Source organism: Octodon degus, unplaced genomic scaffold, assembly GCF_000260255.1.
Source record: "Octodon degus isolate 3935 unplaced genomic scaffold, OctDeg1.0 scaffold00295, whole genome shotgun sequence".
NCBI lineage: Eukaryota > Metazoa > Chordata > Mammalia > Rodentia > Octodontidae > Octodon > Octodon degus.
The window spans coordinates 1,023,309-1,046,177 of record NW_004524871.1 but is presented as its reverse complement, the minus strand read 5'-3'; the positions used below and the strand labels follow the sequence as shown (position 1 = coordinate 1,046,177).

Here is a 22,869-nt window from a genome sequence, read left to right as displayed (position 1 = left end):
AGGGCGGTCGGGAGCGCGAGCGGCGGGCCGCAGCGCAGCAGTCGGCGGCCGGACCCGCGTCCCCGCGGCGCCATGAGGGTCTGGAGCTCCGAGCACGTGTTCGGGTGAGCGGGTAGCGCGCACTACCGGCCGCGGCGGACCGCTGGGTCTGGGAAGGCCGGCGCCGGTGCCTTCCTCTCGGCCTCCCCACCCTCATCTCACCCTCGCTCCATCCTGTCTCAGTTGCCCACCACCCCGCGGGTGCTTGCGCCCGGCTGAAGCAGGCGTCCATCGGGGCACTCCCTGGGCCGTGTGGGCGTAAGGTCTGCGTGGCCGCACCTGTGCCGGAGTGTGTCGCCCGGCGTCCCCTAATCCCGAGCCCTGGGGGCCTTGCGAGGAGCTCGGATTTTCAGATTCCCCGAACCAGTAGTGGGGCCGGGGGACCTGCGAGAGATGGAGTAGTGGTCCTGTGGTCTTAAAAAGTCCAGAACTTAGGAAAAGCGCATTGGTCAGCGTGGAAACCCCCAGCACGTCCCTTGCGGGCTCCGGGCACTTGGCCAAACCCGGGGTTCCAAGGTGTGCGGGAGAGGCCGGCTCAGGGGCACTGTTGACTCCTGCCCCTGACGTCCGTTTGTTTTAAAGTTGTATTGAGGACCACCCTTCTTGAGACTCAACTTTTGTCTTCTAAGTCACTCTTTTAAAGTGACCATCCCAGGCCGTCGCAGGTCTGTAGTCGCAGCATTCTGGGAGGCTGAGGCAGGAGGACCAAAACCCTGCCCAACTTAGGCGCATAAGGAGGCCTATGAATGAATGGGATTTAGCCAGGTGAGAGGGCCCTGGATCCGTCCTCAGTGCTGAGGAAACAGCGCACACAGAGGATTTCCCAGCATTTGTGGAGTTTACATTTAGATGATTGTTGGGCTGATGTGCTAGGCTGGATTTAGGGCTTTGCCCTTCTCCCCAGACGCCCACATACACTTCTGCAGCGCCCCCCGCCCCCACCATTTATCCACCCTGGACACATCAGTGCATCGCAGGTGATCCAAATGGCGGGTGTGTGGCTGGGCTGACCCCACGGTGTTCCAGGGCTCAGGAAGGTAGGAGGAGGCAGCTTCCAGGCAGGAGTACCGAGGGCACTGGACCCGGCGGGAGGAGCTGGGCGCTGCTATCCCCTTCCCACTCCCCAGTTCCCCTCCCGAGGCCTGGGTGCAGCGGTCCACTGCCTGCTGCATCTCTGCAAAGGACTCCATCTCTTAGTATCCCGCTGGGCCACCCATACTGAGATAGGGAGGCCTCAGCGCAGGTACAGGAGGTTTAGAGACCCTGCAGGGTCCCACCTGTGTGGATGCCACAGCTGGTACTTCCTGCCACCCATGGGATGACAGCACCTGCAGCAGCCAGCCCTGGTGTTTCTGCTCCACTCAGCCACAGGCCCCTGCGGAGCACAGAGCTCCCAAGCTGTCAAAGGCCACTTTCCTCCCTTGGAGAGTGTCAGGACCAAACAGGTTTTATCCGAGTGGGTGCTAAAAGGGCCTGCCGGGTTGCACGTCACCGGCTGCCACGGGGAGCCACGTAGGAGGGGTCTCCCTCTCCACTGCTTCTGGCCTGTGTGGGTGCGCAGTTCGCCCCCGCCCAGGCCCAGTCCACTGCGCGGTTTCTGCTTTTGAGCCAGCCTGGGCCTGGGCCACAATGGGCCTCTCCTCCGTTTGGGTGTCAGGATTTTGTCTCAGCAGGGTGAAAATAACAAAGCCACGCTGCAGGTTGTTTGTAGATTCTAAGGATTGAGTCCAGGGTCCTGTGCATGCCCGGCAAGTGCTAGACCACGGATGATCTCCAGCCCTTTCAAAAATGTATCTTGAGAAAGATCTTGCTAGAGTGTCAACTGTCCCAGAACTCCTGATTTTTTTTCTTCAGCCTCCCAAGTAGAAGGGCTTATAGTTGTGCACCTCTGTGGGAAGCTGCAACTGAAACAAGAATTTGAAATATGTATTCACTGATAGGAGTAATAAGAAGCCTGTTACTGGGCTCGGGATATAGCTCAGTGGTACAGTGCCTGCCTGGCAAGCACGAAGTCTTGAGTTCAAGTCCCAGCACACACACACACACACACACACACACACACACACACACACACCAAAAACTTGTTACTGTAACATAACATTGAATAAATAAATAATAAAGATGTGTTTACCCAAAGATAGTAAGAAAAGTGGCACTTTTTAAAGAAAACGGATATTATCTGGATCAACAGACAGCTTGATTGCCTGACCATTCCTGTGTTTAGGGTTTTGCAGCGTGGTGCTCTAGTTTTGGTGTGTTGAGTCCCAGCCTCACACAGGTAGTGGTCAGCACGCTGGGCCTCGCAGCCCTGACAGGTATCGCCATAACCCTCAGCTTGCGGCACTCTCGGGCTTCTGTCGTGGCTTCTCCAAACCTTTCAAAACTCTCAAGAACCAGTTAAGACTTTTAAGCCACACAGTCAGGTAGGCATACATAGCAACCGCTCCACTCCTAGTGCCAACATCTGTTATGTGACAGAGTAAAGTGTCATAGGGCCTGGTTAAACGTGGCCATCCACAGGACAGTCTGCTGTACAGCTACTTAGAATCACATTTTTGAAAATAGCTTCCAGATGTAGGTAAACCTTATTAGTTATAAAAATTGATATCCCATATATTAAATGTAATTGCAAGTACTTTCTGTAGCACATGTGTGTGTGCACGTGTGTACTGGGGGGGTGTGTGTGTGCGAATGTCCAGGCCTTGGGCCTACGTGTGCTGTGCTCTGGGATCTGTGGAGAGAGGTGCCTTGTGGGGAGAGCTCACACAGGTGGCTCACAGACTTCTCAGGAGAGGGCACCTGCAGAGGACACTAGGGGACCTGCTGGCACCCTGGCCACCCTGGGGGAGCTCTGAATGAACACACTGTGGGGTGTACCCAGCACAGCCTCTGGGGTTAGAGGCAAGCAAGAGAGGTGCTCACCCTCGGTGCAGAGCTGGAGAGGATGGGGCGTCCTGCAGGGAAGCCTGGGGGTGCCCAGGGGCTGGTTGGGTGGCATGGGCAGGTGGGCATGGTGAGCTGGTGACCAGTGTGTGCCTGCTCATGGCCCTACTCTGTCCTGAGGAGGTCAGGGTGGTGTTGGTGTGGATACGAGGGCCGTGTGTGTGCAACTTGTTGACAGGGTCATGTGGGAAGTGACTTAGAGGATTTAAAATGTTTTTAGATGTCTATTTTTCAAAATCTTGAATACTTTTTATCATCTAAAAGCATGGCAGGGCTGGCGAGATAGCTCAGTGGTTTGAAGCGCCTGCTTAGGCAGTGCACAGGAACCGCAGTCCCATCCCTAGCACCACAGGCTGCGCCAGCCCCACCCCAGGGTGGGCTGAGTTGGCCACATCCAAGTTGTGCACATGTAGCAACAAGAAGTAAGCTCGGGCTCCCCCCTGTGCCGGGTCCCGCCCTGTACCTGGTGGGCTGCGTGCTTTAAGCCCAGTGGCCTCTCAGAGCCCAGTGTAGTGGGAACCCCTGACCCTCCCCGGTCGCTTCTCCCGTGAGGCACCAAGGGAGCCTGCAGGGGACGCATGGCCCTGCTGCTGCGTTGTGAGCTGGGGACACTGCAGTTGGCTCTCAGCAGCTCAGGCAGCCTGGGTGGAGGCCAGGTCTGCACACAGACAAGGAAGGGTGCTGTTCTGTACCCTGCTCAGGAGGACCAGGAGCCCGAAGGGCTGGACAGTGCACATCTGTGGTAGAGCAGCCTGGGGGCCTCTCCCCAGGGGTTCTGCCCCTGCTGTCCCGGAGGCCTGGGGGGCTTCCTGGCTGTAGAAAGCTGAGACTTTCCCTCCCATGGCACTGACTTGCTTTCCTACAGCCACCCATGGGACACGGTGATCAAGGCTGCAATGAGGAAGTACCCGAACCCCATGAACCCCAGTGTGGTGGGCGTGGACGTCCTGGAGCGTGGTGTAGATGGCCGTGGGCGGCTGCACAGCCTGCGCCTGCTGAGCACCGAGTGGGGGCTGCCTGGCCTGGTCACTGCGGTGAGGCCCTGTCCCCTCTGCTGCCCTCCTAGGAGCTGGGCGCTGCCCCACCCCTTCCCTCCCTGGCCATCCCCTCCCTGCGGCTGTCTCTTCTCTGGCTACGCGGTGCCTGCTTCCTGTCCCCAGCTGCCCTGGCAGCACTTTGACCCATATGCCCCCAGGGACAGGCTGTGGAGCTGGTTCCCATGTGTGGTTATGGCTTCCTCCGATGCAGGGTACCCTCCCTGGTGACTCCTAGGAGGATGTGGTTCACCTCAGTCACCTCTGGGAAGGGTAGTATCCAAATCAGTCACATTTGGAGGTCTCAGGGTGCTGTCCATATAGGTGTTTGGGGGACATAGGTGCCCCCCTAACAGCCTCTTCCTCAGGCTGCTGGTGAGGGCTGATGCCCAGGCAGTGCCTGACCCTCATCCCCGCCAGGGCCCCATTGTCCTGGCCTGTGTCCCTGCAGTCCACCACCACCCAGACCTCAGCTCGAGTGTGTCCAACACTGGGGCCCCTGTGCCCCCGCCTCACCCTGAGTCCATTTGGTTTTGTCAGAGTGTTAACTGTCACACATTCAGCTCTAAATTCTGTGTCTGTCACCTTCATGGGTGACAAAAGCACCCAAGATGAGGCTGTTTCCCCAGATGTGCCATGTGTTGAATAAATGAATTGAACCTTAAGCTCATTGTTATGCCAGTTGTGTTTGTCTTTTAGATTTTGGGGACCAGTAGGACCTTGACGTACATCAGGGAGCGCTCTGTGGTGGACCCTGTGGAGAAGAAAATGGAGCTTTGTTCCACCAATGTAAGCGGTGGCCGGGATGAGAGGTGCTGGGGTCTGGGGGCGGCGTCAGGCCACCCTCCCTGCGCGTGGCTCTGTGCTCTTCATGAGAAGAACTGACATCACAGGATTTTGGTTTTTAACTCTAGTGTAGTAAATGTGTAGGAAAGGCAGGAGTCCAGCCACAAGGGGAACCAAGTTCCGTGTGCTGGTAGCCTGGTGCCACCCGGATGGCTGGGCCCTGCTGCGTCCCTGGGGTGTCCCGTGGCCTGCACACCCTGAACGCTGATCTGGGGTCCAGATGTCCAGGCCAGGCCATGGGGAGGAAGGCGGGAGGCCCCGAACCTGAAGCCTCATCTCTCTAAAGATCACACTGAGGAACTTGGTGTCAGTGAACGAGAGGCTGGTGTACACGCCGCACCCGGAGCATCCTGAGAAGTGAGTCTCCAGCCTGGGGCCACGCAGGGTGGCGGGGCCTCGCGGGGGCCAGCCTGACTCCTGGCCTTCTGCAGGACGGTGCTCACGCAGGAGGCTGTCATCTCCGTGGAGGGCACAGGCCTTGGCCGCTACCTGGAGAGTCTCATGGCCAGCACTATCTCGTCCAACGCCAAGAAGGTGAGCTTGGGGCCAGAGCGCAGTCCCTGCGCGCTGCCCGTGCTGGGTCCCTAAGCTGCAGCTCCCTCTCGGCCCTACCATCCCACACGCACTGTCATGCAGGGCGTGTGTCGCTTCCACAGCAGAATGTGGGGCGGCCCCTTGTGGGGAGAGGAGACGGGGTATGTGTGGCTGCCCGTGCCTGGGTGCTGGGGGCAGATGGCCCCTAAGCACAGGTGGCCAAGAGCCTGGTATTGGCAGCACTTGTCCTCAGGCTCTTCCTGGGGCCACAGCTCCCTCGTCCTGTCCCCCACAGGCTCCAGCTTCATCTTGGACTATGCAAGGTAGCATCTGGACTGTGTGCTGTTTGGCCACAGACAGCAGAGCCAGGCCCTGGGCCCTGAGGTAGCATCTGGACTGTCTGCTGTTTGGCCGCAGACAGCAGAGCCAGGCCCTGGGCCCTAAGGGAAAACAGCTTGGAGCAATATAGATGGCAGCTTGCCCGCAGGGAGAGTGAAGTGCCCCGGAGGGGCTGGGTCCCTTCTTCCCCAAGTCCGAGGTCAGCTCGGTGGGGCAGAGCCACAGGGTTGCTGCCCTTGCCTCAGCTGCATGAGGAACTGTGGCAGGGCCACCATTTGCATTTCCCTGGCAATGGTGCATCTGCCAGAAGCAGCTGGTAGCCTGGGGCTCTGGGACATCAGGGTCACACTGCAAGCCTGTCTCGGGGAGGCTGGTGCCCCTCGTTGGGGGCTGTAAAGGCTGTGTCAGGCCCACACCTGTCCCACCCTCTGTTCCTGCAGGGCTGGGCGGCCATTGAGTGGATCATCGAGCACTCGGAGAGCGCCGTGAGCTAAAGGCCGTGTCTTGGTCCCTGGGACATATGGCCTGGTACACTCAGCATGACTGGCGGGTGTGTGCTGAGGGCGCAGTGTGCTTCCTGGCCTGGCTCCGGCTCTGCTATGGCCACAGCCTGCCCTGTCCCCGCACTCCCTTTCCCTGTGACAGGATGCCTTGCCCAGTCTGTTGAGCCTCCCCATGCTTGTGCCCAGCTGGGGAGGGAGGGAGCTTTACACATGGGTGGAACAGTCCAGGCTGAGGCTGACCCAAGGGCCAACTGTGGGTAAAATTTGCAGACTTTGTGTGGCGCTGGATGGGACCAGGCCACCAGGTGTGCTGAGAGTGTGGGTGTGAGACCTTCCCTATGGGGCTGTGCTCGGCCGCTGGCTTTGCCCTCTGCCCCTGGCTTCCACAGCCCGTGCTAGGCCAAGGGTGAGATGGGCAAGTGGCTGCCCTTGTGTGCTCAGTGGCACCTGGCTGTCCTCAGGGCATCTGCCTCACGTTCGCTTGAGGCTCTTGGCCCCACTGAGCTGCACTCCCTGCCTTTTGTCCAGCTGTCCATCCATTTGTCCCTGGCTCATGGCTCCCTTGGTCCCTGAGGCAACTGAAGCAGTGGTTTCCAGGCTCTGCCCCCACCCAGATGCCAGGCTGCCCAGGAGTGTGCACGGCTGGGCTTGAGTGCACCCTTAAGGAGGTTACCTGTGAGCTGAGGCTCCAGGCTTTGGTGTCCTCAGGCCAGCACTAACCTGCCTCTGCCTTTAATCAGATCCTCCCTGACAGTCGAAGAAGGTGGGCAAGAGGCGGGTGTGGAGTGGAAAAGCCTGAAGAGGCTGCAGTGCTGGTGCCATCTGGGAGAGGAGGAGCCTGCAGACCCCAGGACCTTGGCTCCGAGCCCCTGCCCAGGCCTGCTGTGAGGACTGTAGGGGCACCCCCAGGGTAGCGCCTGGCCCCAGGGCCCCACTGGCCCTTCCTCCCCACAGGAGGGCCCAGGCACAGGTTGGGTGGAGCCCACATAATAGGCAGTGCCTGCTGCGTGTGAACCAGGTGCTGGAAACCTGCTGCCCCTGGGGCCGCTTAGCCCTGGGCCTTCTGGTCTGTGCTGTAAGCAGCTCTCCTCCCCCATGGGGAAAGGGCCTCGCACTCGCTGGGCACGGGGCCGACCCTGCAGCATTTTGCACGAGCCAGGGCCTGTGGTATCTGAAGAGCAGGGCCTTCGCCCCCACATTTGTGCCTCCCATTGGATGGGTGCAGACCTGAAGGGGGCCTCATGTTGGGGTCTCCCAGAGCCCATCCAGATCTGTGCTTCAGCCCAGCATGCTGTGTCCCCAGCACAAAGGGGGCTGTAGATGAAATCTTGCAGGAGCAGCTGGAGCAGACGGGAGGCGCTGGCCCAGGGCCTGGCCTCTCGGGAGAGCTTAGCCAGAGCGTCCAGGTCCCGTGGAGCTTGCGGTCACATAAAGGGCAGCACAGCTTTCTGTGAGTGGCTTTCTTTGCCTGCTTCTGGTCAGTGCTGCTCTGGCTCCCAAATACTACCTGAGTTCCTGAGATCTGGCCCCCTTGCTGCTGGTCTTCGTGGGTGCTGGCCTCCCAGAGTGGCTGCTGCCGTGACCTTGCCTGAGGGTTGCCTGGGCAGCTGGTTCCCAAGGGATGAGGGCCTTGCTGTCCCCAACCCCGCAGGGCCACTTGGACCCCAGAGAGGTCCATAGGGCTATCCACAGTCCCCTCCCCAACCTGGAAGCTCAGCATGACAGCCTGTGGTGTGGAGGTGAGGGAGCCTGGTGCCTGCTCCCCTGCTGTGTGGCACCACTGGAAGGGTGGCCTCTGGAGTCGTGGGCCTCCCTCCTGCCCCGTAATGCTTGCCCCACAGAGCATCTTGTCACCCATTGGTGTTGTCTGGGCAACCCCTCCCTCCCACACCATTTTGCTGGCAGGGAGGCCTAGAGTCCAGGGTGTTGCCCCAGGAGAGCACAGCCTCCTGGGGGACCCAGATGATCAGATGGGCATTCCATGTGGGTACAGGTCTGCAGAGAGCTTGGTTCAGTGCTCAGCCCCCAAGGAAGCGAATGAGGAGGTACTCGGGAAGACAGGAGCCCAGGGCCACACACAGACCAGGCATCTGAACTTTGCCCCAGCCCTGCCACGTTTAAACTCGCTAGGCGCCACTGGGTCCCTGTACTCCTTGCTGCTCGAGAGGCTGAGGCAGGAGGATCACATGAGCTCAGGAATTTAAGACCAGTGTGGGCAGTGGGGCGAGATCCTGGTCTCAAGGAGAAAGTACTTTAAAAATCCTGTATTAAAAGAAACATAATCAGTACTAAATATTCAATACCATAAAGTTTTATTTCGTGAATTTTTTTACTGGTTCTCGGCAAATTCTCTTACTGCAACAAATTTCAAATAGTTTTATATCTCAGTTAGTGCCATAAAGTTTTATTTTTTATTCTTATGTTTTGAACAATTAGGTTTTTTTAAAAAAATCTTTTCCAGCTCCAGAATCGCGCGTGCACATCAGATCGTCCGCTTGACATTGATTAGCCAGTTCTGGCTTGTCTGCTCGCATGTGGGGCTGGAAAGATGACATTCATACCAGAGAGTCTCTAAGACGTGCAGTCTGGCAAGTAGCTATAAGACGAGAAACAGGAAATCGCCAGCACCACAGTCCCAAACAGGCCCTTTCTCCTCGCTGTGACCCTGGGTTGCACAGCACGCGCTCGCGGGACGCGGTAGCTGGCGGGCGCACGGCTCCCAGTGTGTTCCCCGTCTCCTGGCTAGCTCTGGCCGGCGACTGCTTCGCTGTGGACTGTCCCATAGGATGACTATACCTTAGTTAATTTATTCGTTCTGCTTATGGCAATTTGACTTGTGTCCAGTCTTGAGCCATTAAAGAACACCGCCATGGGAATGTCGTGTCTTCTGGCCGGGGTGCAAACCTGGTGGCATTGCTGAGATCTAGGGGGTGCATAATCCCGTCTGTGTTCATTCATTCACATCTCTGTGACTCCACATTTCGGCCAAGTTTTCTGGACCGTCAGGCCGCTGCCTTCTGGAGTAGGAGGCGCCTGGCTCACGATAGACTGGCGCACTGAGCGAGCTTCCGGAGCAACCAGCTCCAGAAAATTTCACATGAGACCTTGTGGTTGCTACCACTAGCGGCTTCCATATGGGTTGCCGCCTGCGTGTCGTCCCCAGGCTGGTGAGACCCCATATGGGCCCTGCTCACTGCTTCCCTCCCTCCTCCTAAGCGTGAGGCGCTGGGACAGTCAGCTGTGGGCAAGAGTGGTGTCCACCTGCCAGGGAGCAGCAAGGTCCCTCGTAGTTCTTGCTGGTCTCATTCCCAAGGAACCTGCTCTGGCATTGAGACCCCACATGCTGTCCCTGTCCTGGGGTAGGACGGGGGGGCAGTGAGTGTGGGGCTTGCTGGGGGTGACGGTGCCAGGACGACACCATGTGGGCAGTGAGTCTGTCCAGGTGTGGACATGTGCCAGGAGCTGTGAGGAAGGTCTGTGGGAAGTTGCCAGTGACCCAGTGTCCCCAGGCCCTTCAGGCTCTTGAGGCCCAGGGATGTGGAGGGAGGAGATGGGCTTCTAGCTAGGAGATCAACCAGCACTCAGACGCTGCTCCTCAGTGAGACCCCGAGAACTGTCATGGTTCCCAAAACGTAGCTCCACGTCCCGTAGAAGCACCTGCTTCTCTCACCTTCCAGTCAGGCCAGGAAAGGCACACATGGCCAGGGGCTGGCAGGTGGATGCCCAGGACAGGGACACTGCTGACACTGTGTACCTGGCCCGATGGGCTTCTGTGCATCTATGCCCTTTCTGAGGTTTCCGACTTGTTTAGGAAACGACTGCAGTTCATCTGCTTCTGCCCATGTTTCACATAAATGGAGCACACTGCCCTTTTCCTTCCTTCCATGCTATGTCATGCGCAAAACCAGGTTTGCCCCAACCTGGAGAAGAGAATTTCTGGAGGAAGAGAAGCAGACTTGAGTCACTCCCCTTCCGTCGGAGCGGCGTGTTCCCGGTGCCCCTTGATCCCAGACTGACAGTCATCACAGAGCCTGAGTGCTGCCCTGCAATGATTAGGGTGTCGCAGCTAATTATAGGTGACTTGGTGGCCACCCAGCTGCACACTCTTGCTCAGAACTGAAGCAAAGCCACAAGTGTGCTGGGCTTTTCCAGGCTGGCAGCTACCTCCGATGGTCTGAGGTCCTGCACATTAGCAGTGACTGGGAGGCAGACCCTGCCCAGAAGGGTTGGGCCAGCGGTTCTGTCCGTTCGTTTTCAGTTGCAGGCAGAGTGCTCTTGGGTCTCAAGCAGGTGAACACGGCAGTGTCCTCAGTCCCTTATCACCAGAGCTAGCAGCGCTGTCTCAATGCCCGTGCTCATCCATGGTGTTCTAATGGCGCAGCCTGCAAACCTGGTGGCCTGCCCCATAGCTGCCTCTGAAACAACGACCTGGGCAGCGTGAGGTTACAGTGCGCTGAGCTCTAGGCTTTCTGCACAGGCAAAGATGCTTCTGGATAAGGGCCGTGGCTCACCCAGGGTAGCAGCACACCTTATCAGCATCATTGTGAGCGTCTGTGCACCTGTGCTATACGTGTGTGTGTGTGTGTGTGTGTGTGTGTGTGTGTCCATGTGGCATCTGCGTGCATGTAGTGCAAAGGTGCTGGGCCCTTAACGCCCTTCCTAAAGGTTCTCTGTGAGACTGTTCACTGTGATGGTTTACAGCTCTAAAGCTTTTCCTCTGTGGGAGCCAGGCAGGCACAGTAAGGGGTGACCAACTGGACATGGGCAGGAGGTAGATGCACATACACACAGAACACACAGGAGCTGTCCTCCACATTTCCCAGAGCTTCAGTAAAAGGCGCTCCCAAGAATGTCAAAAAACAGCTGTGTAAATGAGTATCAAAGTCAGTATGTACTGTTTAAGATCTGCAGAGTCGATGTGATTGTAGTGAACACAGCATCAATTCTTACACTCATGTTTAAAGACTATACCCTTTGTAGGGCCCGGGAGATGGCTCAGTAGAATAAGTGCTTCCCTGGCAAGCACAAGGGCCTGAGTTCAATCCCCAGTTCTGAAAAAAAAAAAAAAAAAAAAAAAAAACAACAACAACAACCCACTACACCCTTTGACGATTGTGCTTTAAAAAGTATACATGAAAACTGGCTATCACAGTATGCAGGAGGCTGAGGGAGGAGGAGCTTGGAACCCAGGAGTTGAGAAACAGCCCAGGGAAGAGAATCAGACTTCACCTCAACAACAAAAACCAAACAAGAAATAGGAAAAGCTAATGGCTTTCTCCCAAATTGAGTGTGTTGCACACATAGAATGCACAGGCTACTTGTCACACCACTACAGTGGTTAGAACATTACCTCCTTCTGTGTAACAACCTCCATGTGACGATATCTTCACTGCCGCCTCGTGGGCTTAGAAACAGTGGTGCTATCAGCCAGGCCAGTCTTGGTGGCCCTCACAACTATCACAAAGGACTCATCTTCAGGCCGGTCACCAAGCGCAGTACCAGCACAGCAGGCACACCGTACAGGGGGAAGATGATACCAGTTTCTTCGTCCTCACTTGCATTTGAAAAGAAAATACTTTAATGGGGAACGCTGCGCCAACGCATCACCCTGGGTGCAGCCTTCCTGTGTTTCCTACAGCGCCTATGCATAGCCCCGTGGTTATTAGATAGAAAAAGAAGAGCCGTAGAAACGTGATCGCATGAGTTCATGGTGCCACTCACAGGCTCAACGCCAAAGCATTGTAGACTCCATGACCACCTCTGGCTCCCAGGAAGCCCGAGTGCTGGGTACGCATGTACCTGCCACACTGCAGCCCGCTTCCCGGGGTCTGCAACATCGCCAGCAGTGACTCCTCTGCAACATTCTCCTACGCCTGACCCTGACCAAGGCAACCTGTGGGGGCAGGTGTCCCTGGGAGGAGTTTGGGGAGGGCCCAGCAGCCACGCTACGGGACAGCAGCACAGCAGGCGAGGTCGGCTGATCCCACAGCTCCGCCCCACGGGGACGCCAGTCTCTGAGCTCAGCCCTGCAGTGACCTGTGCACTGCTGCCCTGAGGGACTCATGGCCGAACCAAGAGAGGCCGCCGCAAGGACTTTCTGTGTCAAACTGCTCACCGGCTGAGAAGGAAGGGAACAGACGCCCTGACAACTGCTTTGGGACAGGAATGAAGTGCTCATTTGCGGTCAGCTTCTCCTTGAATATAAGCAGAACTAGCTGTTATTAATATTTCTTTTTCTTTTTGTTTCGGAACCAGGGATTGAACTCAGGCCCTTGTGCTTGCCAGGGAAGCACTTATTCCACTGAGCCATCTCCCCGGCTCCCTGAGCTGTTATTTTCAAAAGCACATTATCTTAGGCTTATTTTTTGTTGATTTGTTTATGCAGTGCTGGAGATCAAAGCCAGGCCTCACTCGTGCTGGGCAGGTGCTCAGCATGAGGCTCTTCCTAGCACTTCAAGTTGGGGCTGGGAGCTGGGTCTCACTGGGCTGCCTGGCAAGCCCAGCCTGCCACGCTGGCAGCTTCCTGGCGTGGGCTCAAGCCACGTGGTAGCTGTGTCAGCCGTCCTCGCTCCAGCTCAGGCCAGCTCTGGGAAGCGCCTATGGTCTCGTGGAAAGCGTATGAACGAGGCTGCTCAATGCAAGTTTGAAAGCTCCCAAGCAAGACGAAGTCGGTCAGTGGTAGTTTCACTTTCACAACACAGATGAGCTACGAATGTGCTGCTTTAGTCAATTTGTCAAGTTTATTTCATAAGTTTAAGTAGTTTAAAGCCATTTACTAAACTGTAAATTTCCATCCATTAAAAACTACTACTGGAGCAGTTCTGAGGTATGACTGTTACTGACGTGGACATGGGCCTGTCTGGGAGGGTGGCGGGCCCGGGCCCAGTGTGGCCACCGGTGGGCTTGCAGGTTGGGAAGTGCCGTGTGCACGCTGACCCGGTTGTCAGCCCTAGGCACACCAGAGTAACAGATGGGCGAAGGCCTGGGCCACGCAAGGTAAGCTTCCGCGTGTGCGGTGCTGAGGTGGCCTTCAGGGGACACCAAGTCTTCTGCCTAAGTCGCCCTCAAGAGAAAGCAGAGCATCCAAACATCTTGCCAAGTGCAGGGGAATTTCCTTGTACTTTTCAAACAGCTAGGTATCTTTTTCTTTTAAAATTCATTTACAAAAATAAACTTCGGTTTGAGACTTTAGGTACTAAATTGTGGCTTAATTTAGTTGAGAAAGTTGCACTATAAAGTTATGAAAAACACACTGTAGATGCGTGAGCTTGGCTCCTTCCCTGCATCCTCGGCACCCAGAATACTCAGCTGGTCCCCACAGGGCCACAGAGCCTCGAGAGCTCCGTCATAAAACTGTTAGTGGCGGTAATACATTCTGGGCAGGGCGTGGCCCGCACCGCTGGGGGACACAGGCTATGGCCAGGAAAGCAGCTCTGCACCAGCGTGCAGGCAGAGTCCTGGTGTGACGCCCTTGGGGCTGGGCAGTGTCACTGCCCTTGCAGGGACATGTGCGGGGGACACTTGCTCGAGGTGTCAAGGTGACACTGCTGCAGCATGCTGCTGGCAGCACCAGCGGGCCACCTCGTCACCCAAGAAGCTTCACACCCTAGCTGGGGACACAGCAAGAGACCACAGGGAACCCACGCAGGCCACAGAATCTGGCCTCCACCCCCACATGTGAAAGCCAGTCTCACCCCACTGTTGCCCCAGCCAGTCTGTCCCTTATCACCCCTGGAGATGACGCAGTGTGCGGGGTGGGACCTAGTGCAGGGTCCAGCCTCCTAAGCAGACAGGTGCTGAAGGCACGGCTCAGATCTCGCTGATGGTCCGCTCCGAGGGACAGTACTCTGCAGTGCCCGGCGAGGACACCTGGAAGGACTGTGTCTTGCGCTTCAGCCGGGCCCGCTTGCTGGCCAGCACCAGGCTGCGCCGGCTGGAGCTGATGATCTCAGAGATGAACTTCTTGCAGTCCACACACACCTCCATGGCGCTCCAGTCCTCCACGAGCTCCTTAGGGAACTGCAGCTCCTCCTCCGCCTTGTCTACAGACCTGGACTTCGAGGAGAACCTGAAAGAAAGCCCCAGGGCTGCTCAGGTCCTCGCCATCATTTTACTGTAAAGCATATGCGAAAACCATCTGTCTTCAAAGTGCTGTGGGAGGGTGATTTAATCATGGCATGGGGCCGGGGAGATAGCTCAGTAGAATAAGTGCTTGCCTGGCAAGCGCAGGGTCCTGAGTTCAATCCCTGGTACTGGAAAAAAAAAAAAAAAATCCTGGCATGTTCTCCGAAGGAGAATTTCTTAGTGGAGATAAGGCTCACAGTGTTTTTTGAAAAGACACTGAAAAACCTATTTCATTAAGAAACAGCAGTGAAAGTCATTCTACTAGAATCCTGGAAAATGGCCTCAATTCACCACCACACAGCTCTGAGGCGGCGTGCACATCCCCGAGACCGCACTGATACCCCAGAAGCAGCCCGGCTGATGGCCGGCCCAGCAGGGTAGGAGTCACGAGGACAGCAGGTCAGACCACAGGAAGCTGAACTGATGCAATCTCACAGCCCATCCTGAAGTTTTCTTGTCACTTGTGCATTTACCAAGCATGCCTCCTCCACCCAGTAATGCTGTTTGGGTGGTTGCTTATTTGGACCCCAGAGCTGGAGGTAGCGAAGTGTTGTGGCTCACTGTCCAATGAAACTGAGCAGGAACGAGCGCGTGGACCCAGCAGCACAGGTCAGAGGCGGGCGGCCAGGGAGGAGCAGCGGCCGTCACTTCTGCCTGAGCAAGCATGTCCTCCCCGAAGGTACCAAGGAGTAGTGTCTTGGCACACAGAGGACAGCGTCTAGACTCTAGTCATGGTCTGGCAACTGGCTGGCCTCGAGTTCCCGGATACTGCTGCCCCAGCCAGTGAGACCCCGAGCTGCCTGCCTCCTCCTGGGGCCACTAGCCTCCTGGGCGCCCCGGGGGTGGATGCACGCATGCAGCACATCCCCCTGAACTTGCAGCTCTAGGAAGTATGATTAGATGTCATATGCAAGTTCTTAACTCCATGGCAAACAGGTGGATTTTAAAGATAACTTTTATTTATTTATTTATTTAATCTTTTTTTTCGTGGAACCGGGGATTGAACTCAGGCCCTTGTGCATGCCAAGGAAGCGCTTATTCCACTGAGCCATCTCCCTGGCCCCTTAAAGATAACTTTTAAAGAACACAATGAGATATTATTTCAACAGTTGAAAAAATATAAACTACATGACCAAGGCGCCCTGTTAGATAGCAGTTGTCACCCTGAGTGGTCACCTCTGATGGGGGCAGCCGCGTGCCAACCCCCAGGGCTGCTGCCCTGGCCCGACCTACCTGGCGATGCTCCGCAGAGACCGATGGTGGCCAACTGGCGGCTTTTCCACCGGACTGCTATCCCCTCGGTGCAGGGCAGAGGGTCCCAGGGAGAAGATGGGGAGTGCAGAGTACGGCTTGGAGGGCAGCCGCATCTGTTCACGAAAGAAGGAAGAGTGTGAGCCGGGCGGGAGGGTAAGCACAAGGCGGCCCCTGCCCCAGAACTCGGCCTACCTTCCTGCAGCACTGCGAGCACACCGGCCTGCGTACAGAGCAGAAGCGTTACCAGGGTGGCAGAGGGCGCGAGGCGAGGGTTCCCGGCACCGCCAGCCCTTCCCGCCGGAGGCAGCAGGGCCACAGGGAGGGCCGCAGCAAGACTGTGGCCTTGAGGTAACCACACCTTTGTGTTTCATTTGCTGTTTGAACCCGACTCCTTATTAGTTCCCTTGTTTACCTAAGAGGGACACTGCCAGGCAACAGCAGTAACAGGCCGACTCAAGAAATGAATGTGCACAGGGTCAAAGGTGCACGGGCCAAGGTGCCGCGCTCTCCCAGCCTCCAAGTCTGTGACCCCACTGAGGACAGGGCCTCCCTCACCTCTTGCAGAACTGACAGGTGTATGACCAGGCAAAGAAGGAGAACCTCCGGGTTCGGCAGCAGAAACAGAGCTAAAAACACAAAGTTCAGAGGCAAACAAGAGGGTGACAGCTGCCTCCCGCCCCATGGCCATCTTTGCATCCCCTGGGGGATCAGAATCCACGTCTGCTTCTGTCCACCTCTGAGGCTCCCAGCTGAGTGAGTGCCAGGTGGGGTACAGGACCCCTGCCCCACGGACCTTTCCACAGCCAGGTGGTGTCTGCTTGCTGCATGGCTTAATGAGGCACCGTGGTTTCTACACTTTACATGGATTTTGGCTTCCGAGGGCAGATGCCCCCAGCACAAGGTGCAGTGAGGACAGCTAACAGAGTGTGGCCCTCACCTCCAGAGCCCTAGGACCTAGCCTAACCCACCTGCTGGCCTCCCTTGGTGCTGCCAGCGGCCTACCTTTCCCTTCTTCAAGGCGGTGTAGATGTCCTTGTACTGCTGGTACTTCTCCAGCTCAGCCTTGACCAGCACCTGCCGGATGTGCATCACCTCCTCCACCGTGAGCGCGAGGCACTCCACGGGGTAGCAGAACTCCTCCTGCAATGGATGGACGGCCGAGTCGCACACCACCCACCACGCCACAACTGCTCACGCACACAGTTAGTAGCTTGGAGAGGAGAGGAGGCAGAAGAGAGCGTCCATGATCCGAGGGGCAGAGCCAGCACCCCTGGGGACCACACCATTCCGGTGACAGCAGGACATGGCACCACGGGACATCGTGGCCACTGAAATGACCAGGCCATGAAGGTGCCTCCATGGGGCAGGCTTTGCGCCTCCCATAGTTCCATTCCATTGTAGGGTATGTTTGGAATTTTGAAAATAGCTTTGGTGCTCTAAGCCAATTTTTGGTCATTCCTCTCCTACAACTGTTCAAGCCTGAGATAGGCAGCACGCCTGTGACACCGGCCCTGCTGTGGTACCCAGAGGAGGGTGGTTAGTGCTCGGTTCTCACAAGCGTTACGAGGGGTCAGTGACATCGGTGCACTTTGAGAACACCCTGCCAGGTCCTGGGCTGGATATCAAGCCCAGGTGGCTTCTACCCTGTACCCCACAGCCAGCTGGGAAGGCAAGGCTGTCACTGATCCCTCAGAAAAGGAGCCTCGCCCGTCTGTGCTCCATCCAGCCAGCTTAAGACTAGGGATCTAAGAGAAAGACAGAATGGTCTCAGCCTTCTTGGCCAGTGGGCTTCAGGGCCCTTGTGAGACGGTGACGTGAGCTGAAGGTCCCAACAGATGCATTAGGATTCTCCCCACACGCTGCGCTGCTCATGGGCACTGCCGGCAAGAAGCACACAGCTGTGCAAGGCGCAGATTGCTTGTGTGGTTCTGACATTCAGTTCTGTCTTTCAATCAGAAAAAACCCAAAAATTTAGGTTGTAAATGAAAAACATTAGCATTTACTGTGCTAAGAAGAGCAGGGTGAAGAACTGCTGCTGCTTGCTGAAGGGTGGGGCATCAGCTCTGTCCACGCTCACCTACGGGAAGCCGGTCTGCTCACAGTGCTCTGCAGACAGCGCTGCGACTGCCTTGCTGCCTCTAGGGGCACAGGCACTGCAGTCAGAGGACGGCCTGGCTCAAAGGCTGGGTCTCCCGGCAGCCACCGCCTGTCACCATCAGGCTCCCCCTCTCCTCTCCTCTCCTGATGAGGACAGGATTAAACGGCCGCTCACCCTGAGGGCCTGGGCACCGCCGGGTGGGGAAGATGTTCTCCTGAAACCTCATCCATCTCTCTGGAAGGGCAAAGCTGCTGAGCTGGACGGAGTCAGGCCTGACATCCAACAAGGGACCAGGCAGCCAGAGGCGCCTGCGCCTCCAGGGAGCAGCGAACTGGGAGGCCCTGCTACCCCTCAGGCGGGTGGCGGGCAGGGAAACTGCAGACCTCAGCCGGTGCCTCTCCAGTGAGAGTCACTCGGTGCTTGTGGCCTTCAGCTTTCCGTGGAGGCATCAGCAGATGGGGCTTCCTGAGAAGTCAGAGACTTCCGTTTCCCTCTTCTCTCATTCTTTTACAAAATGTCAAGTAGACTATGCTGTAGTGGAATACTCCTCTCAGGTCAAATGCTAATGTTTTATTTCTGGAGCTTTCTTAAGGACAACAAGACTTGAATGCAACATCAAGTAAAGCAGTAAGTAGTTACTAAGATGGTGTCAGTTATTTTTCAAGTTGATAAAATTGTTCATTCAACTTCCCAGAGCCAAAACAGAGGCTGCTGGGTTACCAATGTGCTCCAGGGTTGGGGGGGTGGGATCCAGCCCCGCCTAGTGCCACCATGAGTGTGGCTGCCACGTGGGACATGCCCTGGGCCAGGGCTCCACCTGCACAGCCTGCTTTCCTCTTTGTTTCCATGAGACTCAAATTTAGGAAAAGAAACTAAATCTTGGAGTTTTAGAAAGCATATCCTGTGACACTGTGAGCAACAGGCCATAGAGCCCGGGCTTCTACTCACTGCTCCGGGCCCATTTTACCAGCACATCCCAGTTAGCGCGGGGATCAGAGAGCAGCCCGTGAGGGCCCCTCACTGCAGCATGGAGTTGATGGGAATTGGTATTTATACAACGTTCTTGGTTAGGAACACTCCCGTACAGAATGGGCAGGCCCTTGAAAGTTATGCAATACAACCCGATTCTCAAGGTTTTAATAAGCCAAATGAAGGCAAATTTAAATAAAAATGTTGAAAGTCAGAGAAGCCCTCACAGGCTTAGGGCAGCTCGTGGGCCTCGGTGCCTGCAGCTTGGGGTCTTGTATCACAAATGTCACCCTGCACCTGGCCCACGTTCCAGGGAACAATCCAGGAGATTGCAGGACAAGCCCTAGAGTTTCCCTTCTTTTTGCAAAGCCTCCATTCTCGGCCAGGAAGAAGAGCAAAAACTAAAAAGCAGCCACAGGGTTCCCTGCTGAGGACACTTACTGACTTAGTGACACAGTGGAAAAGTGGGGCCTTGGGCTTTGCAGTACCCAGCACACAGGCAGACAAGGAGTGCTAGAAGATATTACTGTCTGAGGGAAATCTCCACAAAGTTAACAAAATACAAAATTACTTAATGTCTTCAATGATGAAAAGAAATGCTGCAATTTCTCTTGACAGAGAAGCAACAAAGTGCCACCACAGTGTGTGGCAGTGTTGGAAGAGGCCAGGCCCGAGCCCAACAGCCTTAGAGCCCATGGGGAAATCTGCTGGGACTCCACAGCAGGGAGGGCAGAGGCCGCCCCCCAGGGAGCAGCTCCCAGAGGGCGGCAGGGCCCAGGAGGAGATGTCCCAGGCACATGCCGACCAGGAGTCCCCAGGACACGGAGTCCCCCAGGACACGGAGTCCCCCAGGACACGGACACCAACAGCTCTCCTGTCTGATGCTGCATTTGAGTCTGTTATCCTTTCGGTGATTTCTCTCTGGAAAAGGACCATAGCATGATCTATGCATCCTACACAAGACTGGAATCATTGACCAGAAGCAGTTAATTCTCTCAAGAGTGCAGCAGCTGTCACTGTCAGAGAGAGAGACAGTGAGAAAGGATCCCGGAACCAGCAGAAAGAGGCCAACCTGTGCGGGTCTCCACCTGCTGGCCAAAGCTCTCTCACACAGATAATACACAGCCCCTGCCACCCCAAACACGGCCGCTTCCAGAGGGTGGGAGCCGAGCAGAGAAGCTGTGTGTATGGTAGAGAAAAGTGGTCGGAAAGGCGTCCTTGGCCATACACCAGTTGTCCTAGGAACCTGAACGACAGGGAGAGAAATGGCAGGGAAAGAAAAGCAGACGTTCACGCTGATTGAGTGACCTGCAAACAGCAACCACAGATCATGAATGAAAACACAAGACGCCATGGATGGTGCCAGTCCTTGCCAACGCAGCCTCAGTGTGCAGACCAGGCCGTGGGGTCACACGGCCTGGGGGCAGCCCCACAGCACATGCCCCGGCCCCACCCACCACCTGAACAAATGATGGGAAAGCTACGTGTTAACATCCTACAGAGAGAAAAATTACCCACAACAAAAACATTCCTGCCATTTTCGGTTGACAAACACAAAGGCTCCTTGTTTCCTAAAACGCAGCTGAACTTTAAAGCCAATTCCCGCACTCTGCAAACTGTGCTCACTGAGCTGGAGGTGCCACCAGCACAGCGAACTGCAGGGGCCTCGGGAAGCAGCCAGGGAGGCGCAGTGGGAGCCGCCCACGCGGTCCCAGGAAAGGCTCCTGCCGCCTCCCTCCTGCACCCTCCGTGCAGGCCAGGGCTCGCTCTCCCTGCCTTCCCAGCGCCCTTCTCATGCCTGCAGATCGTCCTTTGCTCCCTTCTGTCCCCCAAAACAGCTCAGGCTGGCCACACACACACCCCAAGTTCAGCGCAGGGCAGAGGCTCCTCGGTCTCAGTCCTCCGTGGCCCGTGGTGCCCTGACAGCCCCTTCACACTGGTGACCAGATCTGCGCTCGGTGAGGCTGTGTGACTGCAGAAGCCAGGCCAGAAGGGGACTGACCGACTGACTTGTGGGACAAGCTGGATGCAGAGAAGACCACCGTCACAGAAACCCCTCTCAGATGCTTTTAGGTTGTGACAATAAACATGTTTTAGTAAAGCAACAGCTGGCTGGCCTTGGAAGCCTTTGGAGCTTGGAGTTCGCGCATGTCAGGCTAGGTTCTGCTTTTCTCCGTGGGCCCCAAAGAGGCTGAACTCCTTGAACAGCAAGTCTCTGTGACCAGGCAGGGTCAGGGGACTCTCACCACAATGGCCATAAAGCCACTGACTTAACTGTGGCAGCTGAAGGAGGGGTGGCTGACACACTCCCTGTGCCGAGCTGTGGCACAGTGTGCCCCTGTCTGAGGGCAGCACCTACTGCTGATTCCCGTAAGCCTGCACTGACCCTGCGCGTCCTGGTGTCCGTGTCCCTCACCAGGCTGTGGCCGCACGCGGGGGAGCCGCTCTCCATGCACTCGCAGGCTCTGAAGCAGGGCAGAGCCACATCCACCAGCTCTCGCTGTAGGGCTGCCGCCCTGTATCCTGAGGCAGCTCCTGCCCTGCAGCGTGCAATACCAGCCGGGGCAATGTGCGGCAATCGCCCCCAGCTGACAATCTCCCTGTCGGGTGCTTGGCACGCCAATCTCAGGCTTTGTTAAGAGTCTTCTGATCTGTTTTTTAACAAGTTTTAAATGGATTGGTACCCATTTAAAGGTAGAAAGCATTTTTAAAAAATCTTTTATGTATTTATTTGGTACAGGGTCTTGCTACGCAGCCTGGACTCATAGTGATCATCCTGCCTCAGCCTCCCCAGCACTGAGATTACCAGCATGAGCCACCATCATGCACCACCACGCTCGAGTTCAGTGACCAGCTTGGCTCCCAGGCTGGCACAGTATGTGGTATAAGGATTGAACCCAGGTCCTTGCGCTTGCCAGGCAGGCACTTAGACCGCTGAGCTGTCTCCCCAGCCCTAGAAAGCATTTCCTTAAAAATTCATTGTTTGGGGCTGGCCAAATAGCTCAGCAGACTGAAGTGCCTGCTTAGGCAGACACAGGGGCAGGGACCCAGGTTCGATCCCCAGAGTGCCGGGCCAGCTCTACCCCCAGGGCATGCTGAGAGGGCGACTGAGTGTGACTGAGACTGGGTGGTGGCACACCCCTGCAATGGCAGCGCTTGGGAGGCAGAAAGCAGGAGGCTCAAAATGAGTGTGATTTCTGTAGTGAGACCTGATACTAACTACACCTAAACATTAAAAAATAAATTCACTGCTAGATCTAGAGAAAAAAGGACTCAAAATGAACAAAAACTGGTCAAGTTTCAATCAGCGCCTGTTTTCTTTTTAGATAATAAGAAGCTATTCAACATCCACTGTAATTTGCAGAAGCTTCTTCGCAATCATTTTTTCTCATTGCCAAGCGAGGAGGGTTGGGGGAGCGCTGAGCAGCACAGCCCTTGGCACTGAGCTGCATTCCCAGCTCTTTCTTTCTTCTTTAGACACGGTCTCCCTACACTGCCTTTCTGGGCTGACACCTGCTGTCCCACTGTTTGGGCCTCTAAGTGTTGGACTCCAGCCTGTGGCACCTCGAGGCTGCTCGTGTCATGTGAAAGCAGGTGAAGGGGCAGGGTCCTCGGCTGGCACTCACCAGAGAGCGGGAGCTCTGCCGGGATGGGGGCAGGAACTGCCGTACGTTCGTGGGTGTCTCCTTCTCAATGGAGTGGCGTCTCTGGGGTGGCTGCCGCCTCTCGGGCTGCGGCGTGGACGATATGGGCAGGAATTTTGGAGGCTCTGCAGATTTAAACAAATAAGCAGACTTGCTTACAAATAAGTATCTCCACTCTGGCTTTCCTGATAGCGAAGCCTTTGGTACAGCCAAAAGGGGCGACGTCGGGATTGCTGTGGAGGGGTCTCTAGCACAGGCTTGAGCAGGAGCAGCGAGGAGATGGAGGCGCTGTGCTGTGTGCCTGTTACACATCCAAGTCCACACAGGAAAATGCAGTATTCAGTGCAGCTCAGCCTGGGATCCACAAGTGCCCTTACTTCCTATAAAATACGACAACTCGAGTACAGGCCATGACTTTAAAAATGTAAAAATAAAAATATATATATATATCTTTTATAATGTAATGTTTCAGACAGTGTTTCCCAGATTAAATGGGCAAAATAGCTTAACTTAAAACTAGAGAAAATGGACAAAATTAGGTT

At 56.0% G+C, this 22,869-nt stretch overlaps 2 protein-coding genes across 9 annotated transcripts in view; one reads left to right on the top strand and one right to left on the bottom strand.

Annotated features, from left to right (window-relative positions):
- The first annotated feature begins 41 nt into the window (after positions 1-41).
- On the top strand, positions 42-8,473 carry Prelid3a (PRELI domain containing 3A). Of its 3 annotated transcripts, XR_002819353.1 has the most exons (8): positions 42-104; positions 3,848-4,016; positions 4,716-4,805; positions 5,149-5,219; positions 5,294-5,396; positions 6,176-6,263; positions 6,979-7,122; positions 8,369-8,473. XR_002819353.1 is itself a non-coding variant. In XM_004647215.2 (7 exons), exons 1-6 carry the CDS (start codon positions 73-75, stop codon positions 6,227-6,229), a joined length of 519 nt encoding a protein of 172 aa, XP_004647272.1. In that variant the 5' UTR covers positions 42-72; the 3' UTR covers positions 6,230-6,263; positions 6,979-7,829. The 3 variants fall into 3 exon arrangements, 2 of the variants coding, with proteins under 2 accessions (XP_004647272.1, XP_023563277.1); XM_004647215.2 differs by lacking the exon at positions 8,369-8,473 and having other exon boundaries at positions 6,979-7,829; XM_023707509.1 differs by lacking the exons at positions 42-104; positions 8,369-8,473 and adding an exon at positions 2,382-2,462 and having other exon boundaries at positions 6,979-7,829.
- Positions 8,474-12,956: 4,483 nt separating this feature from the next.
- Spire1 (spire type actin nucleation factor 1) overlaps positions 12,957-22,869 on the bottom strand; it is a 101,614-nt gene continuing 91,701 nt past the window's right edge. For 3 of the 6 annotated variants that reach the window (XM_023707492.1, XM_023707490.1, XM_004647213.2), the window contains 7 exons: positions 22,310-22,452; positions 19,756-19,929; positions 16,619-16,756; positions 16,172-16,242; positions 15,809-15,836; positions 15,596-15,729; positions 12,957-14,306 (listed from right to left, as the gene is read on the bottom strand). In XM_023707492.1, the coding sequence (XP_023563260.1) occupies positions 14,048-14,306; positions 15,596-15,729; positions 15,809-15,836; positions 16,172-16,242; positions 16,619-16,756; positions 19,756-19,929; positions 22,310-22,452 (947 nt within the window). In that variant the 3' untranslated portion in view covers positions 12,957-14,047. The remainder of the gene's footprint in view (positions 14,307-15,595; positions 15,730-15,808; positions 15,837-16,171; positions 16,243-16,618; positions 16,757-19,755; positions 19,930-22,309; positions 22,453-22,869) is intronic. The other 3 variants (XM_012512964.2, XM_023707491.1, XM_004647214.2) reach the window with 1 other exon arrangement.

Excerpts from the sequence above, each read along its gene's own strand:
- Prelid3a (XM_004647215.2), top strand. The coding sequence starts at position 73 with ATGAGGGTCTGGAGCTCCGAGCACGTGTTCGG. Across the intron at positions 5,220-5,293 it reads CACCCGGAGCATCCTGAGAA|GACGGTGCTCACGCAGGAGG; the intron begins GTGAGTCTCCAG and ends GGCCTTCTGCAG. Across the intron at positions 5,397-6,175 it reads TCTCGTCCAACGCCAAGAAG|GGCTGGGCGGCCATTGAGTG; the intron begins GTGAGCTTGGGG and ends CTGTTCCTGCAG.